This window comes from Typha angustifolia, chromosome 9, assembly GCF_048772165.1.
Source record: "Typha angustifolia cultivar Huaian chromosome 9, ASM4877216v1, whole genome shotgun sequence".
In the NCBI taxonomy this organism is placed as follows: domain Eukaryota; kingdom Viridiplantae; phylum Streptophyta; class Magnoliopsida; order Poales; family Typhaceae; genus Typha; species Typha angustifolia.
In genome coordinates this window covers 556,569-577,249 of record NC_133247.1, presented here as the reverse complement: position 1 = coordinate 577,249, position 20,681 = coordinate 556,569, and the positions used below count along the sequence as shown (strand labels likewise).

At 41.3% G+C, this 20,681-nt stretch overlaps 4 protein-coding genes across 6 annotated transcripts; 2 read left to right on the top strand and 2 right to left on the bottom strand.

Moving 5' to 3' along the window:
• Positions 1-257: 257 nt before the first annotated feature.
• On the bottom strand, positions 258-2,964 carry LOC140767904 (cinnamoyl-CoA reductase-like SNL6). Of its 2 annotated transcripts, none has more exons than XM_073107987.1 (5): positions 2,627-2,964; positions 2,352-2,515; positions 1,862-2,050; positions 813-1,147; positions 258-705 (listed from the first exon to the last, which is right to left on the bottom strand). In XM_073107987.1, exons 1-5 carry the CDS (start codon positions 2,757-2,759, stop codon positions 609-611), a joined length of 918 nt encoding a protein of 305 aa, XP_072964088.1. In that variant the 5' UTR covers positions 2,760-2,964; the 3' UTR covers positions 258-608. The 2 variants fall into 2 exon arrangements, with proteins under 2 accessions (XP_072964088.1, XP_072964089.1); XM_073107988.1 differs by having other exon boundaries at positions 2,352-2,512.
• Positions 2,965-4,525: 1,561 nt separating this feature from the next.
• LOC140767078 (uncharacterized) lies at positions 4,526-7,888 on the top strand. Of its 2 annotated transcripts, XR_012105540.1 has the most exons (6): positions 4,526-4,993; positions 5,079-5,217; positions 6,741-6,826; positions 6,901-7,055; positions 7,223-7,408; positions 7,612-7,888. XR_012105540.1 is itself a non-coding variant. In XM_073106860.1 (5 exons), exons 1-4 carry the CDS (start codon positions 4,739-4,741, stop codon positions 7,027-7,029), a joined length of 609 nt encoding a protein of 202 aa, XP_072962961.1. In that variant the 5' UTR covers positions 4,526-4,738; the 3' UTR covers positions 7,030-7,055; positions 7,223-7,888. The 2 variants fall into 2 exon arrangements, 1 of the variants encoding a protein (XP_072962961.1); XM_073106860.1 differs by having other exon boundaries at positions 7,223-7,888.
• Positions 7,889-9,348: 1,460 nt separating this feature from the next.
• On the top strand, positions 9,349-10,525 carry LOC140767101 (uncharacterized). The gene is made up of 3 exons (XM_073106886.1): positions 9,349-9,833; positions 9,919-10,091; positions 10,196-10,525. The coding sequence occupies exons 1-3, from the start codon at positions 9,396-9,398 to the stop codon at positions 10,284-10,286; spliced, it is 702 nt and encodes a 233-aa protein (XP_072962987.1). The 5' UTR covers positions 9,349-9,395; the 3' UTR covers positions 10,287-10,525.
• Positions 10,526-12,301: 1,776 nt separating this feature from the next.
• LOC140766958 (ABC transporter B family member 2-like) lies at positions 12,302-18,900 on the bottom strand. Its single transcript, XM_073106676.1, has 11 exons — positions 18,521-18,900; positions 18,384-18,438; positions 18,130-18,305; positions 16,193-16,393; positions 15,849-16,108; positions 14,845-15,771; positions 14,271-14,698; positions 13,940-14,181; positions 13,606-13,853; positions 13,117-13,529; positions 12,302-13,046 (listed from the first exon to the last, which is right to left on the bottom strand). Exons 1-11 carry the CDS (start codon positions 18,809-18,811, stop codon positions 12,496-12,498), a joined length of 3,792 nt encoding a protein of 1,263 aa, XP_072962777.1. The 5' UTR covers positions 18,812-18,900; the 3' UTR covers positions 12,302-12,495.
• Between the last annotated feature and the right edge of the window lie 1,781 nt (positions 18,901-20,681).

Sequence of the window (20,681 nt, the reverse complement as noted above, 5' to 3'; positions counted from 1 at the left end):
TTATCCTTTTTAAAAAAAAAAAATTACTTGTAAAGCATCTGATAGATGGGTAAAGTGGACTTTAACACGCACAGTGGGCTTTCTCTTGTGATACTAGGTCTGGGCCGGCCCAAAGCCCATAAAGCCCAGCCAAGCTCTTCGGATCCGGGCTGGGCCTCAAGTTATAGGTCCGATTTAAATTTGTAGGTTATTGCTATGCCTTCACAAAATATATTTGAAATATGATTTAAATTATTTTATTTAAAAAAGAAATTACAGAGAGGCAAGACGATAGTTCCATTTCCTTGCCATAGAATGGAACTCAATTTAATTAAAAGTGAAGAACATTTGAATCCTTTAAACATTGTAAGGTCGACTTAATAAAAATAAAGAACAAATTTGTTGTATTTTTTGTTCTTCTTCTTCCAATCTCCAGCTCTACTTGATATCTTTCTATTCACCTTTTGTAGTTGAAGGTAAACAGGCGACCAACTAAAAAGAATAAAGCCACTTGAGCTTAAATTCTTTCTTTGCTAAACCTCTTAGACTTCCCCTAGTATTTATACATGGGCCGTTTAATTTATAATTATAAAGAACGTCATCACCATAAATCTCCAGAACTCTTGTTCCTAATCCATATCCACATGCCTCCCACTGGCAAATTCCACCATGATCTTGTTTAACTTCCTGTTTTGAATCCTTTGCTGGGTCACCCTCAATTCATCACTACAAAAAATAAATAATAAAATAAAAATAATATATACAAATTCTAATTTTTTTGAGTTTATTTTTATTTTATAAAGTTATAATTTAGGGAGCTTATTGAATAATACCTTGGAGGAGGCCGAGGAGAGGAAGGAGACAGCATTTGGGCTAGCTTTACAGCGTCCTCCGGTCGGCACACGGCATTGTCAAAGCAAATATAACGGCCGTAGGCGCCGGGCGTCTCGTAGACCGCAATATGGGCGTCGACGAGGAGGTCGGAATCCACCGTCGCTAGGACGCCGTCCTGGTACATCTCCGGCGCACCCTTGAGATAGGGGGCGGCGACCGAGAGGCCCGGTCCGGTGATGAGCCCAGCATTGATTGAGACCATGTCCACACCCCGGTCCATTGCGAGAGCCCACGCTGTCTTCTCTGATAGAGTCTTCGCCAAAGCATGCCACAGCTGTGGATCAATTTGCAAATAAAAAATAACCGTGAGAGGGCATTTCAAATTTATTATTTGTCCATTATACTTTACTTTTATTGACTTAAAAAACTAATTACTTTAATAATAGCATGGTTATTTTTTTTTGAGATTATAAAAACAAAATGTTGGTGTAGTTATGCATTAATGACGTTGATGGAGAATTGAGGTTGTATCGTGATGACAACTTTTAAAAATATTTATGAGCCAAGTCGATAAGTCAAGGAAACGGTCAGAACACTGAATGCGACGTCTATAAATGGAGATACCGATGCTCAGAGTAATTATCTCAACTGCATCAAGAAGAAGAAACGTCGACTCGACCACGATGTTAGCAACTCAACTGAAAATTAATTAATTGCGGCAGAGACATGTCAAACCTCCAATAACGTACACTCTATCTATCTTGGGTCTACACACATATAGTCGAATATATTATTAAAGAATCTAAATGGAGTTAATCCAACCTCAACAACCTGGTAGAATGTTGAACTAGTTCATTATAAAATTTGCGGGTCAAACCTTCCAAACTCTGACGTATCTTTTATATGTATATAAACAAAAAATGGTGCTTTCTAGTTGTTGGATGCTATTTAATTGCATAGACTAGTTCCAGATTTTTAACAGAGAGTGCTAAACTGTTAATAATTAATTAGGAGACGCGAGGTAATAAATTTTTAAGCAAAATAGTACCTTAAATTTCCTGCAATAATTGGGCTCACTCCAGTCCCTCTCATCCAAGTCCTCCGCTAACTTACGCGTCTCCTTCCAGACCACCGCCGTGACCGATGACGTGAAGACAACCCTCTCCATGCTCTCCGTCTGCGCGCAGGCTTCCAGCACGTTGTGCGCAGCTCGCACTTCCACTTCCACCATAAACTCCTGCACCAAATAACCCACGATTAAATACAATTTCCTTCAGGGTCTAAATAGCAAAATTCGACATTTTAAAAAATAAAAAAGAAAAAGTAGTAGTAGTAGAAGAAGAAGAAGAAGAAGAAGGAAAGCCATGTGACGCCATTAATGCAAAGTAGAAGTAGAGACGAGCGGGAAAGGAGGAAACAGCTAGCTGTGCCAATCGCCATCAATTAGCCCAACTCATGACAACTGCCACTCATCCCTCCCTCTCGTTAATTCCTATATTTGTTTAACTTAACGAGGTTAATTCCAGCTACTAACTCACATCAAAGCTAGACTGGTCTTGGGCAGCCTCGAACATGTAGAAGAGACCAGAGCAACCTCTCATTGCGTCCACTATGCTCTGGTAGTCGAAAGGGTCTGATTTGAATAGCTTCAGCCTCTTGCTCTCGATCGATAACCTCTTCAGTATCCCACTCGATTCGCCTGCTAGATTAAGAACCATTTCAACAATTGATCAATCCCAATAGTTAATATCCATAAACTATTAATGCCATTTATGTCGTAATATGACAAGAGAAAGAGCTATATAAAAAGTACCATGGTTATAAGAAGCGGCATGGACAAAGTAACCTCTCTGGAGGAGTCTCTCGACTAGTGATAGGCCGAGTCGACTGGAGGCGTCCATGACGCATACGGACTTTGAGCTCAAGTAGGCAGAAGCAGGAGCCATTAGATAAGAGAGAGAGAGAGAGAGAGAGAGAGAGAGAGAGAGAGAGAGAGAGAGAGAGAGAGAGAGAGAGAGAGAGAGATTTTGAGAAGGGTTAGGAGACTAAGGAGAGGGGATTAGTATTTAAAGGGGAGGAGGATATTGGGGAAGGAAATTAAAGGAGAGGGGTGGCAAAGAAGGGAACGCATTCAAAGGGTGTGTGAGAATTGATAGGTGGGAGAAGAGGTGGTTGTTAGCTGCGTGGAGAGAGAAAGAAGAGCGAGAAAACATTTATGAGAGAAGGGGGGAGTTCGGTAGGAAAGTATGCTTCTTGGCCACCGGTTGCTCGTATCTACTAATCTAATCCCCCGTGGGCCTTGGGTCATGGTCCAAAGAAAAATTATTATACAAAGGAAAATTGCGAGCTTCCGTGGGTTAGATTGCAAAAGGGACGTGTACAACCCCCGATTCCCTACGGCCCAAGCTGTAGGAATTCTTTACTACTCCTTACGTGGTGTAATTCTCGACTGTTGGATTTATGTAGCCGGATGAAGTTTGTATAAATCTAGGAGTGGAAACAATCCCGGGTAAATAATATTTGGCTCACCGAACCTAGTTGGACCCGGGGAACGAGGAAATTTAACATAAAAAGTCTACTAGATTGAAATGTACAACTTGTAATACTAGTTAATTAAATCATAATTTGGGGACATAGGGGGAAAAATATATGTTTGTGTTTAAGAAAATATCAACGCAAGCAAAATTGTTTAATTTATCTTTTATTTTCTTAACAAGCAAATTGTAATATTGATATCAGGACCAAGCATGAAAACTTTAAGCACAGCACTGCTCATAAATTTATCTTATATTTGGACGGGGAGAGGCATAAATGAACCCAAATCATTAAGATGGATATTAAAATCTAGAAACTTCCAGGAAGAAGCAGCGGAGGGTACATTATACCGCAGCCATCTGATCGAGTAGAGCACCATACCAAATCGGACAGCTAGAGTGGCAATTAATGGTGATCGGCTGTGATGACCCACTTGAATGATCCTTCAATGATCCCGCGTGGCAGCCTGCCAACCGTTTGACCAAATGCCAATTTTGTCAACGTATAGTAGAAGAGGAGTCAACCCTGTTCTTTTTAATTTTATTATTATTATTAAAAGGAGATGAGAATTCAGCTATAGATTAGGAATATTTTCGGTGAGATTGGGCTCTTAAAATAGCAAAAAAAAAAAAAGGGGAATATAACTCAAAATATTCTTTGTAGTGATATATTAATGTCTTTCCATGTCGTCCACATAGCAATTAACAGGGATAATAGCCTTAAACTTTTCTGGTTGTGTGTACTCTTTCTTATATTCATCATCAAACATGATGTGATTTAAACTAACACGTATCAGGATCTCATTAATTGTCTAGAATCCTTGCTGCTGGATTAATTTCTATCCCTTTCCATTTACCACGATGCTGTATAACTAAATGCTCTATTTATCAGGACAACAGTTTTTCTAGATGGAAAAATATATGTATATATGCCTACTCGCTTGAATATTATACTTGTAATTCTGAAATAATCGCTGTGGATATGAGATAGCTAATCAGTGATCATTGTAGATTACTTCGTCGACACAATCCAATTTGTAGTGTTAAAACACCCATTTAAACAAGAATAGTTATTTTACATTCATTTGAAGGAAAGAAAGAGAGAAAAGTTAGCGTGGAATAGATAGCTGGGAGGGTTGAAATGTTATAAAAAATAATTAAGGGTTCTATGTGAATATAGGCTATAATTATTAGGGTTAGGTGTAATTAACCCTTAAAGATTAACGCTCATTATATAGAAGGCAGCCCATAACTATCGGACTAAGGTGGGCTAAAAGTTAATCGGGCCAAAAATTATAAAGGCCGATAAAGCCTTTATTATCCGGCCCACGTTCTCTGGTTTTCGTCTTGGGTTTCTCCATTCCTTTCTCTCGATCTTGATCGAATTCCTAATGGCGGAGGGGCTCGTGATTGCCAACAACGAAGTGATCCGATCCTTCCTCCTGTCGGCGGCCTCAGGTGACCATGACGACCACCTCGGCGCGGAGCTCCGCGAGCTCGCTTCTGTTCTTTCTTCTCGGAGCTCCGTCTCCTACCGATCTATCCGATCCATCTGGTCCGCCATCCCAGCCGCCGCACGCCCCTCCTTGCGCCGCCTCTTCGACGGTGCCGAATTCGTCTTCTCCAGCCCTAAACCCAGGGAGAAGGTAAAGAAACCCTATCCGGATCCGGTACTTGGAACTTTTCCTATACTGGAATTCTCATCTAGGGTTTCGTGTGCCATCTTGGAAGAGCGAGGAGTTGAAGGCGAGGCTCAAGAAGCTCGCGGAGATGGCGGAGAGGAAAGAGTACGCGGAGCTGGTGAAGGACATCGTACCCAAGAAGGAGGAGTCAGAGCCCTTCTCTTCTTACAAGGATCAGATTGGTTTTGGTAAGCTTTGCTTATACGCTATTTCTTTCATGGGAGATGCATGATAACTAATAGGGTGACTAGCAAATCTATTACGAAGATAAAAAAAGGATAAACATTTCTGGTAAGGATCCAATTTTCTTGCGGAGATGATTAGTTTCTTAAACTTAGAGGGACAATATCGAATTCCTCTTCACGAGGAAAGCTTTATGTGCACCAAATGTCAGTAATTTGAACATTTTCTAATTTGGCCAACTTCTTGTTCTTCTTGAGTATTAGACATTGTGGTTTGGGATGGAACTTAAACATAATGTATTAGGGCTAAATGTCTGTTAAGTCTAAATTACATATAATACCAAGTTTGTATCTGTAGCGCATTGATATGTCTCAAATACTATTTCACTGTGGAGGTAGGTTTAGGGATCATGATTTTGGTCCTTGTTTAACAAATTGTTAGAGTGGGTTCTCACATAGAGGAACTGCTGGCATCTTTACATGAAGTGCCAATTGATTTGTGAGGACTTAGATGCTTGGATAGGTCTAGCTCATGCAAACTTGTTGCAACTTTTGAAGGTTGCCTTTTAAATTGGAACGGTATTCTTTCATAGAAAGAGTAATGCGAGTTTCTAATGTCTAGAGTTGTGCATTTACTTTTCATATGGAAATTATGAGAATAACAAGCTTAAAAGAATTGCCAAATATGCTACATCTCAACAGTTCAATGATAATGTATTTCCACCCCTTTTTTTCTCTAAATTTAGTGTATACAAGGCAAGGTTTTAAAAGACTGTAGGCAATAGATGGGCGGACAAAGATCATGTAGGCCCTAGGCATTAGGCGGGCACTCATAATCCGAGACAGTTAAAAAATAAATAAATAAAAGAAATACTAACCATTATACTACTCCATTCTAGTAAGCTATTAAAATCCACTAATTCATCAACACGACAATAATTTTGAGTTTTAGAATCAAACTACAAATTAAAATATGATATGAGATGTGCTGCAGTCATCTAAGCGGGACCTTTAAGGCGAAAGTTTTTTAAATCAATGATGCATGGAGATAAGCATCTGATCAAAGTCAACACTACACAATTGTAGTTTGTAAATTTTATATTAAAAGTATCAATAATTCAAGATAGAATTTACTTGCACGTGATAATTCAGTGGCTTGTTGATGATGCTACATCAGCTATCTATTAATTGAGGCATCTGGTTGTATTATCTAAGGCATCGGCTTGTGTGTTAGAGGTGAATATGTGGCTGGATATCAGTCTGGACAGGCTTTGGGTCAGGGGTATCATGCTGAATTTGCATTCCAGAAGGTCAAATAATACACCTGAACAGTAGTTATATGGTTCAATTCTATTTGCTTGCACAAACATAGTTTCTGAAACTACAGTAGCCTGAATCGGTGTTTGCTCGATAATTTCTTCATGAAATCAGGTCTTGTTTTCCTTTTTACCCATAGTGCAATTACATTTTGAGACGTGAAAGGGATGTAGACATTGCAAACATCTAAGTTCTAAATTTTCCTTTTGCAGGTCTACATGTTGTGCTGATAATGTTCACAGGCTATCTTGTTGGATTTGCTGCTTTCAGAGCCCTCTTCAACCATAGTTCTGTAATGGTAACTTCTAAAAAGCATACGCACGCACAATTCTCCAGTCCAAAGAGTTATAACTGTACTGATTATCTTTGCAGAATGCTGCAGGAGGCATCTTTGGTTTGGTCTGTGGTATGTTGCTTGAAGTAGTCCTTTTTATAATAAGAACATCCAATCAAGATATGGCCTCATCGAGTCCAACCTCAAGATCAAAAAAATATCAGTAGCCTTCAGGATTCTGTTGGGGAAGTTTGTAAGTGTTTCTTAGCTGTCATTTTTATAATAAGAACACACTTTTATTGGTCGGCGGCATATCATTAGGCCCACTAGAGTGGTTGATGTGTTCAATTATTCCATGAGCTGACTGCTGAGTGGGAAGTATTAAGACTATGTCACACTCCATCTCTTTGTTTATTGCAGTCTGTCTTGGATAGTGCAGCAGTCTCAAATTGGCAGTGCATCTTCTTCTCTCTCTGTGGCATACGGAGCCCGACCCAGCAACAGCCGGGAATTTGAACCACCCTTTCTTACCCAAGGGCGACGTCGAACTTAGCTTTACCTAGCTCATCCATTTCTTTTAAATTGGGCAAACAAGTATACAAATATGTATTATTTCAAAACTTTATTGTTGGTAATAATTAATTTGTTCTTCGAGCGTTTACCGTCTTGTTTCAACTCAACATTATAAATATCACCTCGAGAACTTACCATGTCATCCTCATTCATGCTTTCACGTTTGTCGGTTTCGTAACCGACAGCTATCTTCGACCTCCTGTTCTCATATTCCTTTCTTTTCGTTTTCTTTCCAGCTACTAGCGTGACAGCAACCTTTCGAAGCAACCGCACTCTTGTAGATTCATAGGCTGTAACAGAACAGTATGAACCCATGCTAGTGTTGGTCCTGGGTGCATGCATTTCAAAGAGCCAAAGAACTTGGAAGAGAGAAGCAAAAGTCCTTGGGACGCCGGCCTCTGGCCATTATTTGGAGGCCCTACATACGATAGGAACCAATAGTTCGGATCTTTTTGTCTGTATGATGACAGTGACATAAATACTATGGATCGGTATGTCATATTGGAACCCCTAGTTTTGTTTCAAGTTACGTGCTGTTCCTCACCATTTTTCTACATCGTTAATTTGTAGCGCATTAGCACATTCATATGGATGTAAATTCGCCACCCTAAATATGAACCTCCTTTATTTCTCAATATCAGCATCTGCCCCGGTTTGTGAAAATTCACTGGACTTGAAACCCCATCAATCAAGGTTCTATGATATTTGATTCACTAATGCTTAGCATGTACTGCAGATGGATCGTATATTCCTACTAGTATGAAGGGTCTAATCATCAAAATATACAAGTCCTGCCCCCACAGTGAGTCTTCCTTGGGGCATGCATTTGACGAGATACATGGCACACTATTACGTTTAGAATGGCCAGCTGATTGGTAGTTAGGGCTCCTACTCCTTTCCCCCCTCTTGTTTGAAAACAACCACTGTCTCCTAGTTATTTCCATAGGATGCAAAAGTGCATGTAGGAGGAAAGGGGATCTGAACTTCCCTTGTGGTGATGAATTGAGCCCGCAAAGATTCGACAGCTACTAGTACTTTTGGGTTCTTCCTTTTAATTTATCGTTTTCTTGGGTTTCCGTTACGACGCGAAGGATGGAAATACTATGGATCACCGACCCATAGTTTTGGGTTGAGCTGGAATCAAACACTCAATATCCCCAGAAGTATATATATATTTTCATTAAACTTTTACCCTAGCTATTAGCTGAATTACCCTCTTCTTTGCACGTGAATTGTTGTAGAAAAGCAGGGAAATAACGCACGGCCTTTACCCGCCGTCTACGCATTCCGTACTTGGGCTTCCTATATGACATATATACAAGTAAAGCATGACGTGCCATCTGTGGTCTGTCCGATTCCTCAGGAAAGGACTTCAGATGCCATGCTTTTGTAGGTTTAATATATCAAACGTAACTAGCTTAATTTCATTTTGGAGGTTAATTGTGATCCTGTAATTATGGAATCAATCTTCGATTGAGATTAATCCAGTGGTGAATTTAAGTTGGAATCTAATTTCGAACTACTCGAGTTTAGAACGTCCTTCACTTTTTGAAATTTTATGAGCAGAATTTTATACCTGCAGAGATTAAGATTGTCTTTATGCTCCAACCTTGCAACACAAGCCGAGAAATAAAACCGCGACAGTTAAACAGCAGTTTAGTCGAAATTCCCCAGCTATTGGATCCTAAAACCGGGAGCTACGGAGGTGAAACCGGCAGAGAAAGTCCGCCCAATACAAGGAGCCCACCGTCGACGTGGCACTTTCTACGCCGTCCTCACCATGGACCTCGTGACCATCCCACGTGCCCACCTACACGTGTCGTCTCTCAAAAAGCGACTCTCTTCTCTAACGCCCGCCACTGCCCATCACGTGCATCGCGCTACGTGTCGCAAAGACATAAGTCGTTTCGTAACGCCGTCATTTAGAAGAATAGTCAAAAACCTAACGCCTATAAATACTCCCACCCAGCTAAGGAGCCCTTCTACAGACTTATGCAACTAAAATTACCATCACCAAACCATGAGAGCTGTGGTTCTAATCCGGTCCGGTTCGTTACACGGCTGGACCGAGCTCGCTGTCCGATCCGGACCGGAATCCGGATCTGGAAGCCCCCCCTTCCTCCGGCGGAGCCCTAGCGTGCGGCTCTCACCTCGATCATTCGCGCTGCACGTCGGACCGAAGGAGAACGGCAACATCTCCTCTAGCCTCCTCCTGCGGGCGAGATCGGAGGCGGATCTGGTAACCCGACCCTATCGGCCGGCGAGGGTAGCAGAGGAAGAGGAGGAGTACTCCAATGGCGGGATGGGGAAAGGGACGAAGGTCGGGGGAGGCGGAGGGAGAAGTGGCGAGGGCGGTGATCAGAACAACCGGCGGATCGGGGATTACTACCAGGAGATGCTCAGATCTGACCCGGGAAACCCGCTTCTCCTCCGAAACTACGGCCAATTCTTGCACGAGGTAACAAACTAAGCGAGAGATCGAGAAACTTACCTTTCTTCTCATCCATCCTTGAACTCTTGATCTAATCGGAAGAAGCCTTCAGGTTGAGAGAGATGCGAAGAAAGCGGAGGAGTTCTACGGGAGAGCGATACTGGCGAGCCCAGGAGATGGAGAGGTGCTCTCCCTGTACGGGAGGTTGGTGTGGGAGATGCAGGGGGAAAAGGAGAGAGCGGAGGGCTACTTCGAGAGAGCCGTGGAAGCATCGCCGCAAGACTGGTAACGTTATTTACTTTTCCCTCCTCGCGTCTCTCTACTGTCTGATGTTAATTTTACCGGGGAGGATTCCTAACCGTTGATCTTTCGTGGTGCTAAACGTACAGCTATGTGCTGGGGTCGTATGCGAGCTTCCTCTGGGACGCGGCGGACGAGGAGGAGTGTTCGTCATCTCCGCCATTGGTTGAGGCGTTTTGATGTGATGAACGGTGATGAGACCGTAGGGACGGTGATGTACATACATGTGCCAAAGCTTGAGACGGTGTGACTCTGTAACTACGGAATAAATGGAAGTCCACCGAGATAACCTAATAATGCGGAAGCATACGTAACTGAGGAGGAGAGAGAGAGAAATACTAGGGACGGATAGTGGTGTTTTTTTTATGTATAATATGCTTAACGATCAATGGGGAAGAGACTAGAGAATGTGCTCTTCACCTCGTCACTTTCTTAATACTAATCATATGTTACAATTTTTTTAAAAAAAAAATTAATGCAGCATAATTCCTTAATGCCAAAGACAAAATTTATTGGTATATTGTAACATATCAAAGGATAATACTGGTAAATCTAGTTGCCGAGTGTTAGATCCGAGAATTAATGTTATAAATAATGAACTTAGATATCATGATCTAAGATATATTATTAAAATTGGTCACCGACTATGAAGACAAAAGTAGTTTCTATCTATCCCATTGTCGTATAGCGAGATTCGCTGGTGCTATAACTCTGGTTTGCTGCACTATAAGTCTAGAAGTACCGTCTAATATTTTTAATTATGTTACAAGTCTAATCGGGAATCTTATCATATTTATGTAGATAAGGATCAAGTAATAAATGGACTAAAGAGAACTTTATCTTTAGGTTTTTTTATTATATTTTTAGCGTTGATTACGTCTTACACCCCCTAATTAAACTTAGGTTTTATGCGACTTTCTTAAAAAACCGCCTAATGACAATTATTCTTTTAATAAGTAAATTAACTCATCAATTTAGCCGACAAAATAAAATAAAATTACCAATTACCGAAATAGTCTTAATAAATTTATAGCTTTTTAAAACCTACATCCATTCCTTCTCCACCAAACCCATTTCTAATTCCTCCACCAAATCAATCATCTCTAGTAAATTACCATAGATAGCTTATTGTTCGGGCGTAGCGACACTGTCACAAGCTGCATCACTTGTCGTATCATTTGCAATTTCTTTCCCATCACGCTTGGCTCACGTTTAATATCATCACCAGATCGATCGGTGCATAACGAGCCTGCATCAGAGGCGGCACTCATCTCCGCCTTCCGTGTTGCTGGAGAACGGCCCAACGCGTCGCCACTCTTTTCCCTCACTGCCCTCGGCCTTGGTTGCCCACACCCTCACCTCTTGTGGCTGCCCTTGCCCTCCTCAGCCACTGTAGGCGAAAGCTCCTCCTTAAGACTGGCGAACGTACCTGCTGGCACTACTCTCAAGGAGATGAAGGGAGAGAAGAGAAAGGCGAGAGATCAAACTTAGGGCCTTGAGTCAGTTGGTGTCGAGCAAAACGGCGGCGAGGAGGTGATGTTGGTGGCAGCGATATCGATGGTGCTGGCCTCCGAGGGAGAAGTTAGTGATAGTGAAGAGGGGAAATAAAGCGACGATTCAAGGTGATAGTAAGAAAATTGGATTATATCAATATACACCATTTTATCATATTTTAACTAAATGGTCATATAAGGGTTGCAAGGGCATTTAGGTTATTTTGGAGTTAATTATGTCTAATATGATTGCTACTTAAGTTGACTTGACTAATCTTTTAATGGTAGTATACTAACGGAAGGATAATATTAAAATTTTCTAAATATTTAAAAGAGATAATATAACGAAAAAAAATTTATGGGGTTTTTTTTTGTAAAAATAGATATAGTCCAAAAGTTGCAGAAGTAATTAATCCTTATCTATGTAGCAACCACTCAGATGTAGAATATGAAAGAACAAATTAAATGGTTCACATCCGTACAGTAAACAGAACTTATCTGCAATGCATTTCTTTTATTTTGGAGAATATCCTTTCGGAGGAATGCATTACTATAGCAATTTGCTCCTTTGAAGTCAACAACAGGAGTTGGACTTCAAGCATATTAATTGCAATTGTTGACGTATAAAAAACTACATGGCTTCTTCTACCCTGTTTTCACTTTATTGTGAAAATTAAGCGTAATCACAAGACTGCAAAAGAATTACAAAGTATAGTTATTTCTTATCCGAGTTAAAAAATATCTGACAAATTGATAGAGATAAATTTATCCAAGAAAGTGGAATACAGAGATATAAGCCACTATTGTAAATCGATAAGATAAATTCATATGTGTGGAGGATCAGTCATCATCTCTCACCAAACAAACAGATGAGATAAATATATGAACTATTGCTGCTATTGCTGCTGTTGCTGCTGCTGCTGCAAGTTGATCAACTTGTGATAAGCTCCATTCTTGTTCTCCACTAGAGCTGAATGGCTCCCTTGCTCCACAATCTTGCCATCCTGCAACACTGAGATGACATCCGCATTGCGAATTGTAGACAGCCTGTGCGCCACCATGACGGTGGTGCGGTTCTTCATGATGCGGTCAAGCGCATGCTGAACGATACGCTCAGACTCGACGTCAAGTGCACTTGTGGCCTCATCGAGCAGCAAGATAGCTGGGTCTTTGACGATGGCCCTTGCGATCGCAATGCGCTGCTTCTGGCCGCCAGAGAGCTGGACTCCTCGCTCCCCAACCTTCGTCGAGTAGCCTTCAGGGAGTGCACTGATGAAGGAGTGGGCATTTGCAAGCTTTGCAGCTTCTATGACCTCTGTCTCCGTGGCGCCATCCTTGCCATATAGGATGTTCTCATAGATTGTGGTTGCAAAGAGAGCTGGCTCTTGCTGAACTAGTCCTATGTGCTTCCTTAGTGACTTCAATCGAATCTTCTTTATGTCTTTGCCTGCATTAGTTTCATATGAGTACATACATCCTAAGAAACAGAGTAGATTTAAGCTGGAGATGAGAATTACCATCAATCATGACTTTTCCAGCAGTTGGGTCATAGAATCGTAGTATTAGAGCTATGACTGTGCTCTTCCCTGATCCACTCATGCCCACCAGTGCCATGCTCTTCCCAGCTCTCATCTTGAGATCAAAATCTCTGAATATAATCACTTCAGGTCTTGATGGATAACGGAACTGGACGCCCCGCATCTCGATCACTCCCTCGACCCTTGTTATGTCCTCCCCGACGTCGCTTAGGACCTCAGTCTTCCTATCGAGCACCTCGAACACTGAGGCTGCCATTTGGTTCCCCTTGATAATATCTGGAGCCAATGCCAAGGTCTCTCCCATGGCCAACGCAGTGACTATGAGGACCATGAAGGACTTCATGATAGACTTGAAGCTCGCAAGCTCCTTGCCCATGAGGACGGAACCATACCTGAATTTATGTAGAAATGTTAAACCAAAGATCAAGAAGACATCAAGAGGTGAGATGATTGTAAAGATTAATATACCACAAGGCCAGGCCATAGGAAGAGAAGAGGAAGAATTGTGAAACACCATAAAAGATCCCCGCAGTCTGGCCTCGCCTAAAAGAATGCTTCGCAGGTTCCTTGAGCTCGTTGGCATACATGTTAATTACCTTTTCCTCCGAGCAAAAGGCAGCGACGGTCCGGATATTACCTACTGCCTCAGCTGCAAGCATGTTAGCCTTCAAGTAGGACTTGTTCAAGTTGCCTCCAAAGCCTTTCATGAATAGTTTCTGTGATGGATTAAACATACATCACTAAGCAATTGAGTGATAAAAGTTCTCATTTAGAGGTCTATCTGGATGGAGAAACATCATACCTCACTGATATGTCCACTGACCATGAGTGGGTATGTGGCCAAGACCACCAGAGTAATCCTCCAATTCAGCATGAAGGCAATGATAAGAGAGGTTACGATCATCCCAACATTTTGCAGGAGAATGGTCGTCCGATCAACAACTATCGTTCGCAGGAGAGTCGCGTCGGTCTCAAGACGAGACGACAACATTGCACTGTTATTACTCGTCTCATCGAACCAACCGATCTCATTCCTCAAAATTGCTAGAGATAAACGATCCATACAAAAACATGAGAACAATCCAAATAAGCATTCCATATAAGATATTTCAACAAACAGATAGCAGACTCACCTCCGAACATCTTCTCCCTCACTCGAAGTGTAAGCCTTTCACCCATGATTCCAAAATTGAGATGCGCAATGACATGCACGATCACAGTAATAACTGCACCACCTAAGAACAAGAATGCAATTTTTCTAACTTCCTTTTTCGTCGTCTCCCAACTCATGTAGTAGGAAACAAGAGCTTGCGTCACTCCAAGAGCAAACAGTGGCATTTGGGCACCAGCCACAAAGGCGCCCATGGTGCCAAACACACCAAAAACCCAATCCGGACGCACCATGGAGTACAATTTCTTCATCGACACAGGCTTGATCTTTTGCAAATCGTTCACGTCGGGAGCGTAGCGGCTTACCGAATCCTTATCGGATCTGAAGCTGGCACCGAAACTGGCTCCGAAGCTCATGGTTCGCCCCGATAATTCGCGTGAATATTTGAAGCTGAAGCACACGATATACATTTGATCGTGACACATAGATGAGATAATTACACTTAGACCCTAAACTGCTTATCAATTTTATATAGACCCCTTACAAAAAATAAATAAGAGAAAGTGCTTAGAAAGACAGACTGATATGTTTTATACCTTAGAGGTCGGCTCATGCTATTGCTTTCGGAGAAGACCGGCCGCTGCTGGCGGTGAGCGGTTTCCTGTAGCTGAACAAGCGAGGAGTAGGTACTTCTAGGATCCGCCATGAGCTGCTCATGAGTTCCGGTCTCCATGATCTTGCCGCCTTGCACGACGGCGATCATGTCGGCGTTCCTTATCGTCGAGAGCCTGTGGGCCACGACCACCGTCGTCCGCCCGACCATGACCCTATCGAGCGCCTCTTGCACGCTCTTCTCCGACTCCGCATCGAGCGCGCTCGTCGCCTCGTCGAGGAGGAGGATCGAAGGGTTTTTAAGTATCGCCCTCGATATCGCGATTCGCTGCTTCTGGCCACCCGACAGTTGGATCCCCCGCTCGCCCACCTGGGTCTCGTAGCGCTCAGGGAGGTGATTTATGAATGTTATGGCCTCCGAAAGTTTTGCGGCATGCGTTATCTCATCGACTGTGGCATCATCCTTTCCATACAAGATGTTCTCGCGGATGCTCGTCGCGAAAAGCGCAGGTTCTTGATTGACTAGCCCGATCTGTCCCCTTAGCCACTTGATGTCAAGCTCCTTAATGCTGTTCCCATCGAGCAAGATCGCTCCGGACGAGGGCTCGTAGAACCTCTCGATCAGCGAGATCACCGTGCTCTTGCCCGACCCACTGCCGCCCACGAGGGCCACGATCTTCCCCGACGGGATGTCCAAATTAAGGCCGTCGAAGATTAGGACGTCCGGCCGCGACGGGTAGCTGAAACGCACGCTGCGGAACTGAATGTGGCCGTCGACGGCCCTCAGCGACCGCCCGGTACTCGTGCTCGTTTTGTTAACCGTGCTCCTCTCTATCATCTGGAAGATGGGGTACGCCGCTGTTCTTGCTCTTAGGAACGTCGAAATATTCGGCGCTGCCAGGCCAAGTGATCTGTAGATTAAATAATTAACCACATCAAGTACTTAGTTGTTAAGAAACTTGGGCAAAATGAAAATTATAATACTCACAGTCCGGCAATTACGACGTTGAGCATAGTGGTGAAGGACTCTCCTCCATTAGAAATGTTCTTATGGACAATTATCCCAGTGAACCACACGAGCAACGCCCAGGAGCAGAAGAGAACGCAATGCATGGAACCGAGCCCGAGTCCTTTTGCCAAGCCACCCTTCTTGCCATACTTGTACGTGGCCAAGAGCGCGTTCTTGTACGACTTCACTGCCTTCTCCTCGCCTACGAAAGCCTGGACCGTTCGTACGTTGCCAATGACCTGCATTTGATCAATTCAGCTACGGCTTTGAGTGAGATGCATGTGGGATTAATTAAGGAGAGATGTAGGGAGTAGGTGGGAGACCTCTTCGGCGATCTCGCCGGCCTTGATGTAGGACTTGCGGACGCGGGCCATAAGACCGATGGTGATGTAGGCGTAGATGCCGCCGGCGATGGCGATGAGGGGCACGATGGAGAGGGTGACGAGGCTGATCTGCCACACGCGCAAGAAGCCGATGGCAAAACCGGCGATGAACCGGCTGATGTAGTGCATGAAGTTCCCAACCTGCCATGCATAGATGTATTTAGATTACGGATGTGCCTAGCTTTGCTCAGCTTAAAATTAATTTTAAATCTATTTTTAAGATCTAGCTTGATTTTAAGCGAGCGTAATTTAAGCCTAATTTGACTCGAAATTAGTCCGAGCCTAGATTTTGTTAAGGCTTGGATCATTTAATTTCGAGCTGAGTTTGAATTAAACACAAAGCTAATCGATTATTTTGACAGCCCTAATCTGGACAGTCAATTGCAAATGAGATAAATGTAGAAGCCACTTAGTTGAGCAGGTTCCTTACTACTAAATGGCTCAAATCTAATCATAACTAGCTCCTGTAAGTCAAGATAGTGTCGTTAATTTAAAAGAGTCAAATATATTTTAACCTTCATATATTTTGGCATAATATCATTTTACCATCGTATATTTTATTTTTATTAAGAAGATAAAAATAATTTTATGTGAATGTAACGAAAGTAAAATACATGTAACCCTATTTGAAATATATGTATAATGAATTATGCTATATAACCCTTGGAAAGCAAAGTCTTGCTCTGCCTTTGAATTATAGTTGGAGCTGCGTTCTATACCTTATTCAAAGATAGATAGGATTAAACTCTATTACTGTTGTGGGATCCATGTTCTCATACCAAAACCTCTGACGAAGTTATTCAATTTCCACCAAGTATGATTATTCTCTCATAAAACCATCCAGGGGATAAGATCATATTCAGGCACCAACTAAACGTTTTTTATCCAGTATATTGATAGGGGAAGCAATTCAGGGAATAAAGATTGGATTGTCTATTCACGGATAACGTCAGGACTCACCTCCTCCTTATTCACGGATAGTACCGTGACTCATGAAACACTGACAGGTAACCGAAAGACGAGATCATAAGTCGGAGACAATCTCACGAGGACGACACCGCGTTGCCAACTTGCCCATGGCTTCCCAACCGTAAGGGGGGCATTTTGGGAAGCCAATCACCAATAGATGCGTCGCAATTAATTCGATGCGAGGGGCATTATTTGAAAACCACGCCGCAGTTCTCGCTGCCCCCACATACGCCGTATGATCATGATCACACGGTGACCATAAAGTCCTTTGGGTGGACCCCATCCCTAATAAATTGGGTTTCTACATCATTTGACCGTCCGATTGATAAACAACTGTGTGATTTACAAAGAAATTTGATACTGATTGCTAGGCTGGACACTTAACATGAGCGGCTAGTGATCCCCAAACAAAAAAAAAAAAAAAAAAGAAGAAGGAAGGTTTAATCCTCATTTTCTCTCCCTACTTCTCTCTTTCGTCTAAAATAAAGATTAAAAAAAATAATAATAATTCTAAGACAGCCTAAAATAATAAATATAAAATAACTACGGAATAAATATTTCAGAAATCTTATATTATCAAATAAGAGAATCGGCAATGTTCAGGCGGTCAAATTTTAATTATTCCTTGTCATAATAGAAATTAAGGAAGAGGCTAAAAGACAAAACAGGGAAGTGGAGTGGAGAAGAGGATTATCTTCGCCTTTTATACAAACATAATATTCCCAGTCTCCCACCTACTTGCATTTATGAAGGTACTCGAAATTAAAAGAGCCAACTATGCCGGTTCAGTTCTGGAATAACTTTTATCCCCAACTCTCATTCTAAGGACCACCCTTACGCTTTCACCAACTCGTATTAATACTCAAGATAAGCACGAATACCAGAGCAAAACAAAGATAAGCGCATACCTTCTCGGAGATAGCATCTTGGACGACGATGATATCGCCGGTAATGGCATTGATCACCTCCCCAGTGGACGCCTCCGTGTCGAACAATCCGATGTCTTGATCAAGCATCGAACGGAGATAAGCCAGCCTCATCTTCGCAGCCTGCCTCTCTCCCGTGTGCATCCAACAAGCCACCTCTGTATTAATTTTTAACGTATCAAAACTAATATCTTCACTAATCAATCAATCAACCATAACAAAGAAGACATGTATACCAGTCCACGACGAGAATAATATGGCAATGCCCAAGTAGACAAAATCCAAGGAGTACTGCAAATAAATAAAAGAGATCAAGTTAATCAGCTACTATAACAAGTTATTAATCACTAGAACGTGAAAGTTTTAATAGTACCGTGGCGACTCGATGAGAGACCGAAGAAGGGAACAAGTAGGCGATTCCAATGATGTTAATGAGTTTGCCAAAGTAGATGAAGAAGACTGGGACGGATGCTCCATGAGCACAAGCACCAATGGATCCAATGGCCATGAGAAGGTAGTCCCATTTGTCTGCAAAGGAGAATAGCTTGAGAAATGGGACCTTTTGAACCTTGCTGCCTTCACTGCCGTCTTTCTTCTTGGTTTCTTCCTCGCCTTCTTGCCCTTCTCCTCCACGGCTTCCTTCCGGTCCTACGACTGAGCTCATCTTCTCTCTCTCTCTCCTCTCTTGCTCTCTCTTGCTTTGGTTGCAGACGGGATCGGCTGAGGCCTGAGAGATAGAGATGCAATTTATCTTAGGAAGTTTTTTTGTAAGTGGCAAGTGGCAAATAGGAGAGAGTGGGGGCCCCATCAACTTTTTTGTGTCATTAGTGTTACTTAACCTACTTTGCGGACTCTCACTAATTAATACGCCGATTGAGTAGGAGAGAGAGAGAGAGAGAGATAGTTGGGAGGAAAGCAGTAAGATAGATAGATATATCACGAGAAATGAAGCATTCTTCCATAATATATAGTTATATACTATGGTCGTTTTTAACTAAATATTTTATTTAAATTACCCTATATTTGTTTTTATTATTACTCACATTCTATTATATGAATATTTATCATTTGATAATAAGAGTAAAATATACAATGTTGTCGATAGATTTTTCTAATATTTTATATATGGATAGATAGGGTTAAAGTAGATACAAATAGTACGTCGTGTCAACATGCTTTTAAGACGAGACAATTAAGAGCTCTGAGAAAAGGTTGAGGTGGTTGTGGTTAATTTTATAGATAGAAGAAGTTATTAGGCTGGGAGATTAATTGAGTCACTAATAAATGTTTGGGGATTGGCAGTTGAGGTGATGAAGGTTGGGTGAAGGAAAAAAGAAGGAAGAACTATGAGTCTGGTGGTCATGAGAATTTATTGATGAAAAGACAGAGCGAGAGAGATTAGTTATCAGTTGTCCCATGTAAATTTACTTAGGAGAAGCTTAGTAGTATATAACCTAATTTAAAATATTATACTTAACACTATATTATTTTAAAATATTATAATGTTTTATACAAACCATAATCTTCTTTTAAAAACATCATTCCAATAGTTAAATATTAATCACAATTAAAATCAAATCTTATCTTATCCTTGTACAAATTGTTTATAATAGTTTTAAAAATATCTAGTAGTTTACCCAAAATCACATTACAAGGATTTTTTTTTCCTTTTTTTCGTTTAAGCAAGTTAAAAGATTAGTTGAGAAATATTTTACACTCCAAACAGTAAGAAATAATAGTATTTTAGTCACTATATAATTAACCATAATGTTAATTATGAAAGAATCAAAAGATTTTAATTACAATACAATGGCAATCATAATAGTTTAGAAGTATCTACTCTCCCAAGTAGAATTGGAAGATGTCATAGTTGGTAGGACAACCAGACATTAGGCTGTCAGCTTTGTCTACTCCGGGGGTCAAAATTGATGGTGGTATCAATCCTTCTATTTTCTTGCTAGAGCTGTTGGATGAGTTGTTGGCCTCGTAAAGTAAACTCCAGTAAAATGTTAAAAAAAGAGAATCATTAACTCAATTTAGCCATAAACTCTCTCTCTCTCTCTCTCTCTCTCTCTCTCTATATATATATATATATCAATATGTTCTATCTGTTTTATGCCTACAATAAATTTATTTAAAAGTAGATAATAAATAGATCGTGTTTATATTTTATTTACTTTTTATATACCGCTCCTATTTAATACCGGTAAAGAAAAATATATTTATATATGTCTCCTCTGACAAAGTTCCTGGTTGGAATTGATTTTGCCCTGCATTGATTGAGATATATATATGTATGTATGTATGTATGTATATTTTAAATTTTGTATCATTATGATCACCAAGGAAGCAACTCTTATACACCGATTTGGGTCGGTAATATTGAAGGTAGGGTTGGACCAAAGGTTGTAGATTGGTGACCATGAGTTCATTAAATCTGTCAGACAAACATAAATTGGGAAACATCAATAGACAGAGAAGGAATTACTTACTAGACCCTGACCACATTCACAGTGATATCTAGCAGCACTTTT